The 13731-nt window shown below is 38.6% G+C and overlaps 1 protein-coding gene across 2 annotated transcripts; it reads left to right on the forward strand.

The window, feature by feature from the left end:
* The first annotated feature begins 502 nt into the window (after positions 1 to 502).
* Positions 503 to 13370, forward strand: BUB3 (BUB3 mitotic checkpoint protein). Of its 2 annotated transcripts, XM_030453064.1 has the most exons (9): positions 503 to 586; positions 837 to 1001; positions 3165 to 3359; positions 4493 to 4562; positions 5870 to 6021; positions 8893 to 9051; positions 10261 to 10438; positions 10802 to 11018; positions 13029 to 13370. In XM_030453064.1, the coding sequence occupies exons 2-9, from the start codon at positions 993 to 995 to the stop codon at positions 13036 to 13038; spliced, it is 990 nt and encodes a 329-aa protein (XP_030308924.1). In that variant the 5' UTR covers positions 503 to 586; positions 837 to 992; the 3' UTR covers positions 13039 to 13370. The 2 variants fall into 2 exon arrangements, with proteins under 2 accessions (XP_030308924.1, XP_030308925.1); XM_030453065.1 differs by lacking the exon at positions 13029 to 13370 and having other exon boundaries at positions 512 to 586; positions 10802 to 11022.
* The last annotated feature ends 361 nt before the right edge of the window (positions 13371 to 13731 follow it).

A 13731-nucleotide genomic window follows, 5' to 3' on the forward strand; every position in this document is an offset into this window, starting at 1 on the left:
TTGCTCAGCCCCCGACGTCAAAGTGAACACCGGTCCCCGGTGCCCCCGGCGCCGGTCGTCATTCGGATTCGTTTTTTAGGGGTAATAATCGGTGTTGTGGGTTTGCCCGTTAACATTATGACAGCCCTGCAGTAACTCTACCACCCGGCGGCACCGGTCCAGCGCTAGGACCGGAACCGGGACCCTCCTGGGTCCGTGTCTACCACTGCCTCCGACGGGGAGAACCGGACGGCGACCACCCCCACCGCGGCCCTCGGCACCCCGAGGCGGGGTTGTGTCCACGCAGCGCCACTGGTGGATTCCTGTGCGGCTCTCCCGGAGCCTCCCCAAGCCTCCCCTTCTCGGGACCCCCGGTGATGTTAACGGGAGGGTCGCGCTTGGCCTCTCCCCGGCAGCCTCTCGGGGCCTGGCGGACTACAAGTCCCAGCATGCCCCGCGGCTCCACGCCGGGGGCGCGTGGTACGGCGTGACGCGCCGTTCCGCCCTTTCGAACGGGCCAATGGCGAGGCAGAGCGGGAGCGCGCATGCGGGAGTGCAACGGCGGCGGTTAACGGCAGGCCCGGGGCGCGCGGGCCTGAACGCTGAGGTGAGGCCGGACCGGGACCAGGAACGGGACCGGGACCTTCGGGGTGGGGCTGTGCGGGGTGTCGGGGGTGTCTGGGCCTTACCCACCGGGGCATCGCTGAGGCGGAGCGGTCTCCTGGGCCTGGCTGCCGCCTCCCGTCAGCCGCGGCCTTTCCCGCCGCCCTCAGAGGGCTCCCCGGCTCCGTTTCCCTCCCGGAGCCTCTCAGCCGCTGCCTTCGGGCCTCTCTCACTCTGTTCCCTTCCCGCCGCAGCCGGCAGCATCTCTGACATCCTGACGTGCTTCTCCGGGACCTGACTGCCAAGGCCACCGTCTCTCTGACGCCTCTGTGCTCCCGGAGCTCCGCAGCTGCAGCAGAAAGAAGTTTCTCCTTGGCTTTACGTGGAGCAGCGAGAGAAACTCGGGCACCATGAAAACGGTACTGTAATAGCCTCTTAAAAACAACGACCGGTGGTTCTAACCGGGTTTTTTTTTGTTGTTTTTTTTTTTGGTTGAGCTGCTTTATTCGAGAAACACTTCCTGTCTAGCTAAATGATGGGGTGTGCCGTGTTAAAAAGGAGCTGTAAAAGTACCGGTGTCTTGTTAGCTCAGTAAAACCCAGCTTTGAGGAATGCTGACATTGTGAAGGTGCACCCTGTAGTGGAGCCAGAACCTCAGTTTCAGCAGCAAGTGTCTTCCCTATATATTTTTTTTTTTTACGAGTCACCTGGTCTGTAACTTGAGGATTTTACCAGGACTTTGTTGTTTGAGGTCGTCGTGACCCATTCTGCTCGTTGGCAATCCCGGTTGTGTGCTGTTGCATTTGTGAAAGCATGCAGAGCTTTCTTTTGTGATTTTCCCCTTTTCTTTCCTCCCCCTTAACGCGTTTGAAAGACAGGATATTTCTAGATTCTGTTGTATATTTCTTCTGGCTTAAAAATAGCCTCGGGATGTACTTCCAGGTGTCTTTAAAGTAACTTTGCTGCTTGTGGATTGCTTTTGGGCTGGGAGTAGTTGTAGCTCCACCTCGGACCCTCCTGCTCGTTGTTTGATTTTTCAGCCATAAGCAGGCAATTAGCACACCCAATCTAATTACTGTAGTTGTTCTGAATTCCTTTAGGCTTTGTCCATCCATTTGAACTTCTCACTGAGAAATTTCACTCTAAAGGATGATGAATGTGGTCTTGAATTCTCTGTGGTGCTCAAATAGAAATGTGTGGCAATTTTTTTATCTGTCTCTTGTTCAGCTATTCCTAAAGCAGAGCTGAAAAAAAAGAGGTTAAGGAAAAAATTCCTATTTCCTATTCTTAAGAGATTTTTTTTTTTTTAATTTACCTCTGAGTAGCAGGAGTAGCACTGGGTGTTTGCACAGTGGGTTTTTGGGAAGGATGTTTTACAGAGCACCTGGCAAAGCTCTCATTTTTTCCAGTGTGGGAATGTTTGTAGTGCTGACATTAACTGAACAATCATCAAGTTGTGCAGTACTGCCAAGTGCTGAACTGCAATAATTGGGCACTGATTTTGCACCTTGCCTGAGTTCATCTGCTTGTTTGCTCTTGATTTATTCAAGAGGTATCAAGAGGTCTCATCTTTCCTCTGGGTTTGTACAGGTGAATTTAAGAGTGATAAAAAATCCAAGCTCATTTACTTTGCCCTCTTAGCATCAGGCAAACGTGTTGCTGGGGCTTTCTGAACCCTTACAAATATTTTAGCAGTTTTGTTGGTGTGCCTGTGATGAAGTGTTTGTTTATTTTCAGAGTGTTTATAAAGTCTGTGTTGTTTTCTCAGCTGAAATTTGCTATTTGTAGCCTCTGCTCTCAATGTTTTTATAGAACTACCTGGTCCCATGGAGCCAGTGCTACAGTTACTTTTCAGAGTCATTAATCTGTCAATGAATTGATATTATTTTTCCTGTCACATCACATTTTTCTGTTCCCTCTACATTTCAGTATCCCACAAAGTGTGATTTCCTTTTCTTACCTGCCTTCCTTTACTCTTCAGAGGAAAAAATAACCTTAAGACTGTTTAATTGAAAATACTTTGATAGCAGCAGTGGAAGCCTAAGGATTGGAAAGTTGCAGAGAACCTGAAACTATTTAAAAGATGATCCAGCTGCAGCTCTTAGAAGTCTATGGTAAAAAACAGGAACAAATCAGCACTTTTTGTTATTTTCAGAGTAAATTCCTTTCTGCCTGCTTGTGGTTTTTAAAGTCATTTGATGTTCACAGTCAATCATAAATCACTTTAAAAATATAGCTACATATACAGTAGAGTAGGGGGGAAATACACATTCCTAAGTAACAAGAGCTGAGCTTACAGTTGATAATAACAATAAACTTTTTATACTGTTTATTCTATATTTAATATTCAGATTCAAAAGCCTTGCATGGGGGAATGGAATTTATTGAGTCTTGAGCAGTGATCAGCATCTGGAATGTCAGAGTTTGTCAGATATCTGTGTGGTCTCAACTCCCTCTGTGTAAAAGCACTCAAACTTTGCAGGTCTGCTCTGGGTTACCTTTAAAATGGATCAGTCAGCAAACTTTTTGGCAGCCTTAGGTCTTGTTATTGCTAAAACTTTGTATTTCTGTCTTTCCTACAGATGACAGGATCAAACGAGTTCAAACTCAATCAAACTCCAGATGATGGGATTTCATCAGTAAAGTTTAGTCCAAATACATCTCAGTTTCTGCTTGTTTCATCCTGGGACACAACAGTCCGGCTCTATGATGTCCCTGCCAACACCATGAGACTCAAATATCAACATTCAGGGGCTGTCCTGGACTGTGCTTTTTATGTAAGTGCATGAAATGTTTTTGTCTTATTTTTTTAATTGTTATTTTGTAGACAGAGTGGCCGAGGTGCTTGAGAAGTTGTCAGTCCCTGAAATACAGGGACAGAGAAATCCTACCTGCAATCTATCTTCAAAACAAAACAAAAACTTGCTTCTGACAATTATTCTTTTAATGAACATCATTCTGGTTCTAAATAAGTAGTAAATTACTACAAAATTACTCTCTATATATACATATGAAAGTTACTATAGGTACTATTATAGTAACTTATTTCTGTTAGATGTAGTAGCAAAAGTCATTTCAGCTGGTTGGTGCTGTTTCTGGGATGCTGTAGTAAACTGTGTATTGTGTTTCTTAGTCATACTGGTATTATATTGCCAGAAATAATTTTTCTCAAAAAATTCCTGTTTTTATTTATTTTTTAACCTTCTCATGCTGGGTTGTTTGGAAACAGTGTTGTTCCAAGCAGGCCGTGTACTGGATACTTCTGTATTTTTAATGCACTGGATTTGACATAGGGTTTAAGTTTATTGTTGCACTTTCTTGTTTTGCCTTTTTATTTTAAATTTATTTTTGATTTTTTTTGTTTGTTTTTTGTTTTTGTTTCTTTTTTGTTTTGTATTCTGGTGTGTTCTGCAGAGACTTGATATGTTACTGAATGTTTTAAGGATCAGTTTAAATGCTTAATTTTCTTTTGCCTTTTTCACTGAACATTCTGACACATAACTGATGCTGTGCTGTGGATCAACATATCAGTTCTCAAGTAGTTTCTAGTTTCCAAATTAGTTCTAGAAGGGATACATTTCAATTAGGTGGAACTAGCTTAGTTTGGTGGTCTCTCATAAAGAAGTTTTGTGCTTTGCTGTTACAGAAAAATGAGTTGTTTATGTAGTCTGTAAATGCTTTTGTTTCTTTTTAGTTCTACTGTGAAATGAAAAAAAAATATTTTAGCTCAGAGTGCTTTACTGAAACATTTTGCAAAGCTTCCATCATCTGCCTGTTTGTATCTTGTGTCTTAATTCCTATCTTTCCAAACTTTTGGAAGCAAATCCTTTGTTACAAGCTTAAGAGATGAAATCTGTAGCACCAGGGCAATTTAACACTTGCCTGAAGATGAATTTTTTTTGCTTTGTAGGATCCTACCCATGCCTGGAGTGGAGGGTTAGATCAACAACTGAAAATGCATGATCTAAACACAGACCAAGGTAAGCAGGTTGAATTCTTTCAGTGGATTCAGCTGGCCTAAGCTTCAGATTTATATTCTTACATGTGCAGGACATATTTCAAGTTTTTTAGAGAGGGAATATTTGCTTTAAGGAGTAGCCTCTGTTCTTATATGTTGTCAGTCTTGGTGCTCAGCAGTTTGCTATGCTGTGAGTCTCTTTCTCACAGAGAAGGCACAGAAGGAGGCAATGTTCCTGACTCTGTCATTAAAGATTGTGCTGTAGAACACTTTAACAGGATGGACAACAGACATTCAACTTTCCCAGTGATGAATATTGATGTATTTTACACCTGTATTTCCTTTTTATTTACTTAAGGTGAAAATGGAACGAAAAGAAAAAAAATGCCTATATACTTGTCACACTGATGATTTAAGGTTCATGTCATACCTACCTTTATTTAGCAGAGTGTTCAGCACCACCTAAAACCATGGAAAGGGTTGGCACTTTGCCAGAAGGCTTGGTAGGTGCTTGCTGTAGGACACCTTAAATTAGATTTTGGCTGATAATCCTGCTCTGCCATTGGCTCCATCAGGGGGAATTAACTAAGCTGTACTAAAACTGGGTGTTGCTCAATAATTTGTGGGTTAGGCATTTTAGGATGATCTTCCCTGTGTATAGCAGAACATATATCAAGCTTTTTGTTTTGTTGAACATCATGGCCTTACACTACGTTTTTTTTCTAACATTGCTTGAAAATGAGCACAGTTTGAGTGCTTCATTGGAGCAAGATCCAGCTCTAGTTTGTTTTGTTGCATGTACTTGTGCTAGAGAGAAGGAGAATCTCAACCTGAGACACCAAACCCAGCCAGTACCCAGGGTTCAGAGAACTTGTATGCACAGTAATAATATAGGAAAGGTCAAATAATTTTACAGGTGACTTCCTATAAGTGCTTAAATTAATATTTGTATAAGTATGTAATAATTTATTTTTTGGGGTCATAATGTTAATATACACAAGTTGAAGTAACTTCCTGTATCAGTGTCTGTCTCAGGCAGTGACACCATTTGCTGCTGAACACTCTTTATCCCTCTGAAGGTTTCTCTTGTGCCCATAGGGGAGACATGTGGACATTAGTTTAAATTTAACATTCCTTCTCTCTGAATCATGATCAGAACAAAAGTTAGATTTCTGAAGACTGAGCTATCCTTAAAGGAGCACCTAGCTTATCAGTACACCCCTGGGAATGTCAGAAAATAGAATGTTTGTACTGCAGTTATGTCCTTTTTATTCAAAGCATTTTGATTGTTTGTAGTGCCTATAAAGTTACAGTTATATTTTCTTACAGAAAACCTTGTTGGTGCCCATGATGCTCCTATCAGGTGTGTTGAGTATTGTCCAGAAGTGAATGTCATGGTGACTGGAAGTTGGGATCAAACAGTTAAACTGTGGGATCCCAGAACTCCTTGTAATGCAGGAACCTTCTCTCAACCTGAAAAGGTAGGTTCTGGGTGCTGCATTCCAGAGGGTATGTTGAATAATGCATCCCCTGACTGGTTAAACATCACTGTACAGGATGTCATGAACTGAATTAAATTTGAAAAGTTACATTTAGTGGTTAAAGTGTCAAAATGTTGCATTTTAAAATACTGCTATTCAGTATATATTCTGATTTTAGACTAAGGATTTGAGCTTAAATAGGAGAGCATAACCAAATTCTTAGCACTTGTGATGGACCAAATTCTTACAAGATAAAACCAGCTGGAGGAAGGAAAGCCTGACAAAAGCAGTGTGTGAAATGGATGCAGTCATTAATAATCCTTGGCTTAATTGTGATATACACAAATGGAGACATTTCCTTAAATGTGAAGACTTCAGATAGATCAGACCCTGGCAGTTATAAGGGCTGATGGTTTTGAAATGTGGCTAGAGACAGAGTAGGAGGCTAATTTTGTTCCCTGGAACAGTATTTTGTTGTTTTATTTTTCCACTTGTATTAAAAGACACAGAAACTGCTTGTATTGTACAACTCTTGTCCTAATGCCTAGTAAATTCTCACCCTTTAATACTAAAATCCTCTGTGCTAGTGAGAGACCAGGAGAAAGAAGGTAAAATATAATGTCAAAATGTTGTTCTAATAATTTTATAGTGTGTTAATTTTTATACTGCTTACAGTAATGCCATTGAAAGAATTACAGAAAAGGAATTTTTTTTTCTGTAGACTCCTAAGCACCAGCTGTGTTGCTGGATAATTCTACCTGTGAATATTTTTTTGGCTATACCCTTTCTAAATTTAATTTGGCTCTGTCATATTGTCAAGTCATAATTAGGAGCCATCATTATGAGCCCTACTGCATCTAAATAACCATTACTTTTGCTGCAACATGGCTGAATCTACTTCTGGACATACCTTTGTTCAGAATCAAAGTAATTGCATTATTTCTAGTTTTGATTTATAGTCGTATGTAGCATGTAAAGATCTGTGATAAATTGCTGACAGAATATCCCATAATGGACAGCCACAGTGAATCAAGCTGCTTATTGGTTCAGCAAGGTTCATTATGTCATTTTTTTAATACTGCCTTTGATAAATGTGTACACCTACTCAACTGCATGACAATGGTTTCTTTTGATTTATGATTGTGTGGTGTAGAAAGAATACTTACTGTACAGGTGTGACATCTGTTTGTAAAGAAGATTTAAGATACTTAATGTTCTGTATGCTTTTGTTTCCATGCATGTATACAAACACATTTTATATAATGTTTATTAATACTTTATGGATTGATTTTTACATCAATAGCAAAGGGAGGTTTGAAAACCTGCCTTGTTCAGGGATGTCACTACTGCTGGCTCAAAGCTTTCTTGGTGTTTTTATGCAGAAGTGGCGTTTAGCAATTGGGATGGTCAGATCCCAAGCGTAAACACACACACATCTGCTTCTTTTTTTTTATTTTTTTATTAGAAATTAACATTTCTGGAAAATGTTTTTAGCAAATGCAAGGTTGTTTTGTCTGATGTTTCAGTGCAGGCTCAGCAGAACCAAATAGCTTTATTGGGCTTTATCAGAGAACCAGGAAGGGGAAACCAGGGGCTTGAGTGGGGTTGCACAAGCACATGCCAAGAGTAAATTGAATCCTTCTGGCTGGGTACCAGATCTCTTACCCTTTTGGTTCTTGATCCAAAGTATATACAATACCTCTTCCTATGTATTTAGCTCAATTAGATCACTTTTGAAAAAGCTCATTCTTGCAGCTGGGTGACAGGACAGCTGGAGGTAGCAGGGTTCCATCTTGTTGGTTTATCAACAGCTTGTAATTCATTTTTAGCACAGAATTTTTTGACTGAACTTTGTCTTAATGTGTTTCCAGGTTACCCACCTCCCAAGTTATAGATTGAAACAGAACAATTTATATGCTGATTATAATGAGAAATTTCATAAACAAAAATGGGAATCTCTGAGCCAATTTTTAAAGTAGAAATCCCAAGTTGTGGTCTTTTTTAATGATGCAAAGAATATTGCTTCCTTTGGTTTCACTTCATTTTATTAAAGGATATAAAGCACTATTTGCTTTTTAGTGATTTTTTTTTTGCCATTTATTTCCCTTTATTAATATGAAGCTCAATTTGAAGTATTCAAAAAGAAAAACAAAAGATTACCAGAAGGCAAAAAATAAATGCATGACATAGTATTGTAGGGCTAAGCTGCAGGATCATGAGTTGATAGGGGGGAGTGCAAGCTCTGCATGCCAAGCAAAGATGAATTCCAGTATCCATGCCCTTTTTCTCTCTCATTTTGTATCTGTTTTTCTCTTTACTTAAAATGCCCAATAAATTTAATGCTTGAAATAATCTTTGAGGAGAATGTGAGTAATACTGCCTTGCCTTTTGGATTAGTTCTGTACAAGTATGGAATATAAACATAGGTAATTCCAGCAAAGGGAAGAGATCTCATTTAAAGAAGATTATTTGAGTATCACAGAGATCTGTGTGCTTGATAATTAGAATTGCACAAGTGTATATACATATTAAAGTTTTTAATTTAAAGTTTTAAGGTTTTTTTTTCCCTAAATTAGTTCTGTTTAGTATGGTGCTCTATTTGGCTTGATTTCTAATCTGTCCTAGGTTACAGAATTATGGCTGAGCTTTTGAAATGCTCCCTCAGTGTCTTCTCACTAACCAGCTGCACACTACTTTTTTTTTGTCTCAAATTTGAGTTATAAATTAAAGCAAAGAGATGGTTTGTAGCTACAGACTTCCTTGTAGGCTTCACCTGTTTTGCCTCTCTATATTGCTGACAGTTTTTGTACAGAGAACAATGGATATCCAGGCTGATAAAAGATAAATATTGTAATTTTTTTTTTTTTAAAGGTCTACACACTTTCTGTCTCTGGAGATAGACTGATTGTGGGGACAGCAGGTCGGAGGGTGCTGGTGTGGGATTTGAGGAACATGGGTTATGTTCAGCAGCGAAGAGAATCCAGTCTGAAGTACCAGACCCGCTGTATCAGAGCATTCCCAAATAAACAGGTATGAGAATCATGTCAGGAATTATATTTCTGCTGAATACTCCTTAGGAAAAAACACAGTGGTTTATTTTTCAAGTTGCCTGCATCTTTTTCACATTTAAAAATGTTTCTGGTCTTCAAAGTTTTGTAATCAAACTCTGCGAGGAGAAACTGAAATTGGGGTTAGGACTCCAAGCTAACTATAGCAGTATAGTCAGGAATGTTTGCCACTGACTTCACAGCATATTAAGTTTTAGTTTGTTTTTTTTTTTCTTTTCAGTTTTATCTCCATTTAAAAAATAACCTATTTCAAGACACACAAAGCAACAATAAAGAAAATGCCCCCTAAGTTGCAGTGGAAGAGATGAAGACAGAATTGGTGTTTGCTCAGCAGCCTTGATGAATTGTATCCCTAGGTTCTTCAGGCTGTAAACAGGGGCTGGATTAAAACTATTAGAATGTCCTTTATCTTTTTTTTTTGTTTTTTTTTTTTCCTTAACTCTGTGCCTGTCATGCTCCAAAGGACCTATTGGGAGACCCAGTTACTGCTTCTTGAACTGCCATGAGTGCTCTCTGTCCATTGTCATTCTAGTTATAGCAAAACAAGCTGATCTTACAGATTGTGTTGCATTATGAATTTTAAAGAGCCTTACTATAGCTAGATATCATTACAACCCTATTTCTGAAAAGGTCTGTTACAGGCTTAACTCAGAAGTTTATAATAAAAGCATCTCAGCTTGCTGTAAATCAGGGCTTCAATTAACTGAATAAGTGGACACCACTTACAATCAAGTTTCACTGAAAAATCCTGTTTGAGCTTGAATGTTTAGTTGCTAGTAGAAAGCTCTGAAATAATGTAATGCAATTCTGAAACTAAACCATGAGGATCTCCAATATTAGAGATATTTAGGCTCTGGGGAACAGGTGGGCAAATAAAAGTGGTTCTTAACTCATAACACTATTTCCCAAATCAACTTCTCTTTGGACCTGCAGAGGTAATTAAAAGCCTCACTGTTACCTTAAAACTGTTTTTTATTTTTCTGCATTACTTCTTTCTTAGAAGCAGATTTTATGCCATGGATCAGTGGTAACAAACAAGTTTTGGTTGCACCCTGTTCCAGACTGCATTTCATTTATTTGATTTTAGAGGGGTATAAAATGAATCATATTGTTATCTACAGTTGGCACCTTCTCAAATGTGCATTTCAATTTTTTTTTTTTTTTTTGGCAGGGTTATGTTTTAAGTTCTATTGAAGGTCGTGTTGCAGTGGAATATTTGGATCCAAGTCCAGAAATCCAGAAGAAGAAATATGCCTTCAAATGTCACCGTTTGAAGGAAAATAACATTGAGCAGATTTATCCAGTTAATGCTATTTCTTTCCATAATGTCCACAACACGTTTGCTACAGGTAGGGACTCAATTGTTTTTTGGTTTTTTTTTGTATCACTTGCATCAGTTCCTTTAGTTCTGATTTAAACAGGTCAATTTTTACTTTATATGCCCTTATTTATTAAGCATTTAAATTATATTTCTTGCTATGAATAGGGTCTTAAAATTATTTGATGTAGTTAATTGCTTTAGCAGGGATTTTGGGGATTTCTCATTGTTAATTAAGCAAGTTTTAACCCTGTGTTTTCACACAGTAATTCCAGGTAATTTCACAAAGTAATTCCAGGTAGTTTGTTCTTTCCCTTATTTTTGTTCTCTGCTGTATCTTACCAGGCAGCTCAATTCTAACTTAGCAACCATTTATTCAATATTTATTTTTCAGGAGGTTCTGATGGATTTGTAAACATTTGGGATCCCTTTAATAAGAAGAGGCTGTGTCAATTCCATCGGTATCCCACCAGCATTGCATCCCTTGCCTTCAGCAATGATGGAACCACCCTGGCTATAGCTTCTTCCTATATGTATGAAATGGATGACATTGAACATCCTGAAGATGGTATCTATATTCGCCAAGTGACAGATGCAGAAACAAAACCTAAGTGAGTATGCTTCACCTGTATTTGAGCCTTTCTCAGCATTCATCCCAAGGTTTATTAATTTTCCTAAATTCATGAATAGCATTATTGATGTCAGGAGATAGTGCAGCTTGACAGTGGGGTTGGGTTTGATTTTATCTTCTTCACCCAAGCTTTCAATATCCGTAGGTTGATAGACGCCTGATGGATAAAATTGTGCCCAGTTGTTTAGCAGGAGAAGAATGTCAAACTCTTATCCTTTTCTGAATAGGTGCTATTATATGAAGCTGTGGAGTTATTGCTAGCTCATAGCTTCAGGAATTAAGTGAAGAAGTCAAGAATAATTTGAGTCAATGTTGCTGTGTTTGGGTATTTAAAACTTAGAATTAATGAAATCTTTACAGTCTGGCTGTGCACCCAGCTGTCACAGCCACGAGTGAGTCTAGAGACTGTTCCAGGAAGGTTCTGTAAAATCAAGGAAAAGCTTTCTCAGTGCCCCTGTGTTGGAGTTTGCTGCAGCCCTCTGATAAGACACTTTTCTATCGTTGTTGCTGTCAAAATGGGGGAAACTGATTGATGCAGGTAAAAGATTTCTGTTGAGCTTGCTTTGGCATGAATGTTACATAGAAAAATTGCTGTCACTGTGCAGAATTGAGCTGCTCTTCATGATGTTAGCACAGGAGCAGTTTTTATTTTTAAATTCATGTGGTTTATCATTGCTGTGTTTTTGTGGGTTTTTTTTTTTCCTTCTAGCACACAAACTGTCTTACACTTTATCTGTCTGTCTCCATTATTTAGTGTCTAAGTATCTATGTAAATAGACACACAGAAATCGTCAAAGTTCTTGAGTTTAAAACCTCAAGACCTTCCCCTCTCTCCCTTCAGTGACTTGTACATTGCCTCTGAGCAGCCATTTTATTGCTGTGGAAGTTGCAAGGTGGAAGTTACAGGGAAATAAATGCATCACCTCTCTCTTGTAAGGGTTTGTTTGCAAATAATGTTGATGCTCATGGAAAAAATAAAACCAGAATTATTTTATTTATTTCTGAGGCTCCCTCAAGGAAAAAAAAAATTCAAAGATAGTGAAAATTGATTTATTTTTAAGATCAGGTTGTTGCATACATTTGGGAGGGTTTAAAAACAAATTGTGGTGGAGGAATACTTTGTGCTGTTTGTCTTGTGATAGTAAGAGCTGCTTTCAGTTATTTTGGTTCACTTCTAGTTATGGTTGCTAATTCTGTAGCTGCTTCATTCTGCTGTAGGAGGAGGTTAATCTACAATTAAACAATATTTCCTCTTGGCCCTCCATTATTTTCTGAAACAGATGGTTCATCATTTCCTGGGTTGTTAAATCCAGCAAGGTTAAGGTTACACTCTTGGGAATCAGCTAGTTTTGAATCTTATTAGGCTGTAGAAGGAAAACTAATAAGAATACTCCTTAATATCATTTTGTGACTGTAAACAATTATTTATTAGCAAACAATTGATCCCAGAAGGGCAAATTGTTTGAGTCAGTAATGAGCTGAGAAAAGACAGAGCAGATCTGTGTATTTGGAAAATAATTGTAACGTAATTGCAATGCATTTAGACAGGCATCTTTTTGGACCTGTTTCTATCTTTAAATGAATTTCTGAAAACATTAACAAGGTTTATATGCTTTTCTGACATTTACAAGTTGCTTATGCCAACCTTGGGGCACTGAGAATGATGTGGATATTTTAATGTTACAGGAGTGTGAGTCATCCCTGGTTTATTCTAAAAATAAATTACTTAGGACAGGAAACTAATACTTGTTTCATAGGGATCTTTTTGCATATTAATGGGGACCACTTAGCATTTCTGTGTGATACTGAGATGGTGCTGTATTATGTAGAGAAAAGTTGGCAAGATCAGCTTTTTAATCACTAAAGAATTATCTTGATACAGGCATCTTGATAAAAATGAAAGTGGTCTTTCTGCTCATTTCTGCTTTTATGGAATATTGAATGTTTGACTCCAAATGCCACTTGCTGAAATACAGTTTATTTATTTCAGGTCTACTTAGACTGTTGGAGATACTTCTTCTCTACAAGAGGTGCCCACCTGCTCCTAACAAGACTAAACTAAAACAATAGAAGTGAAAAGAGCAAACTTTGTACTGATACTGTTTTTAACTAAGAAGTATTTGATTGTATATTGTAGTACATCTTCTGTCATTACTTGCTTCCTTAGAATATTAGTGAAACTTTTCTTTATCTGCTGTCTGTAGTTGAAGCCTGTAGATAACTTTGCCTATACCTTTATAAAACTCACCACATTTTGTAGTATCTAATAATGAAAAACTTCCAATAGTCTCATAATTGTTCAATAAATATCTTTAGGTTTTTGGAAAACAAATGCTTTGTGTAGCAACCTTTACTGTTTGCAAAACAAACATCAAGATGAAACCTTTTAAGCTATAAAAATTCCAGAGTTCTAGATCTTCCTGATGGAAAATTTCTGAACCATTTGTCTTTTCCCAATGAGGTGAACTTGGGTTTTCTTCATTACCCAGGGATGCTGGCTCTCCAGGCAATGTTTTCTCAGGCTGTGAAGACCTAAAGTTGTTGGGTGGGCTTCTTTATCTCAGTGACCTGATTACTGGAGAACAATTAACTCTTTCTGAAGGAAGGAACATGTGGTATGTGGGGTTTTTTTGTTGTGTGTGGGTTTTTGTTTTGGTTTTTTTTCCCCACACATACTGCATAAAAGCCTGAAA

The sequence above is a fragment of the Calypte anna genome, chromosome 6 (genome assembly GCF_003957555.1).
Source record: "Calypte anna isolate BGI_N300 chromosome 6, bCalAnn1_v1.p, whole genome shotgun sequence".
In the NCBI taxonomy this organism is placed as follows: domain Eukaryota; kingdom Metazoa; phylum Chordata; class Aves; order Apodiformes; family Trochilidae; genus Calypte; species Calypte anna.

Excerpts from the sequence above, each read along its gene's own strand:
- BUB3 (XM_030453064.1), top strand. Across the intron at positions 4,563-5,869 it reads TGATCTAAACACAGACCAAG|AAAACCTTGTTGGTGCCCAT; the intron begins GTAAGCAGGTTG and ends ATTTTCTTACAG. Across the intron at positions 10,439-10,801 it reads CCACAACACGTTTGCTACAG|GAGGTTCTGATGGATTTGTA; the intron begins GTAGGGACTCAA and ends TTTATTTTTCAG.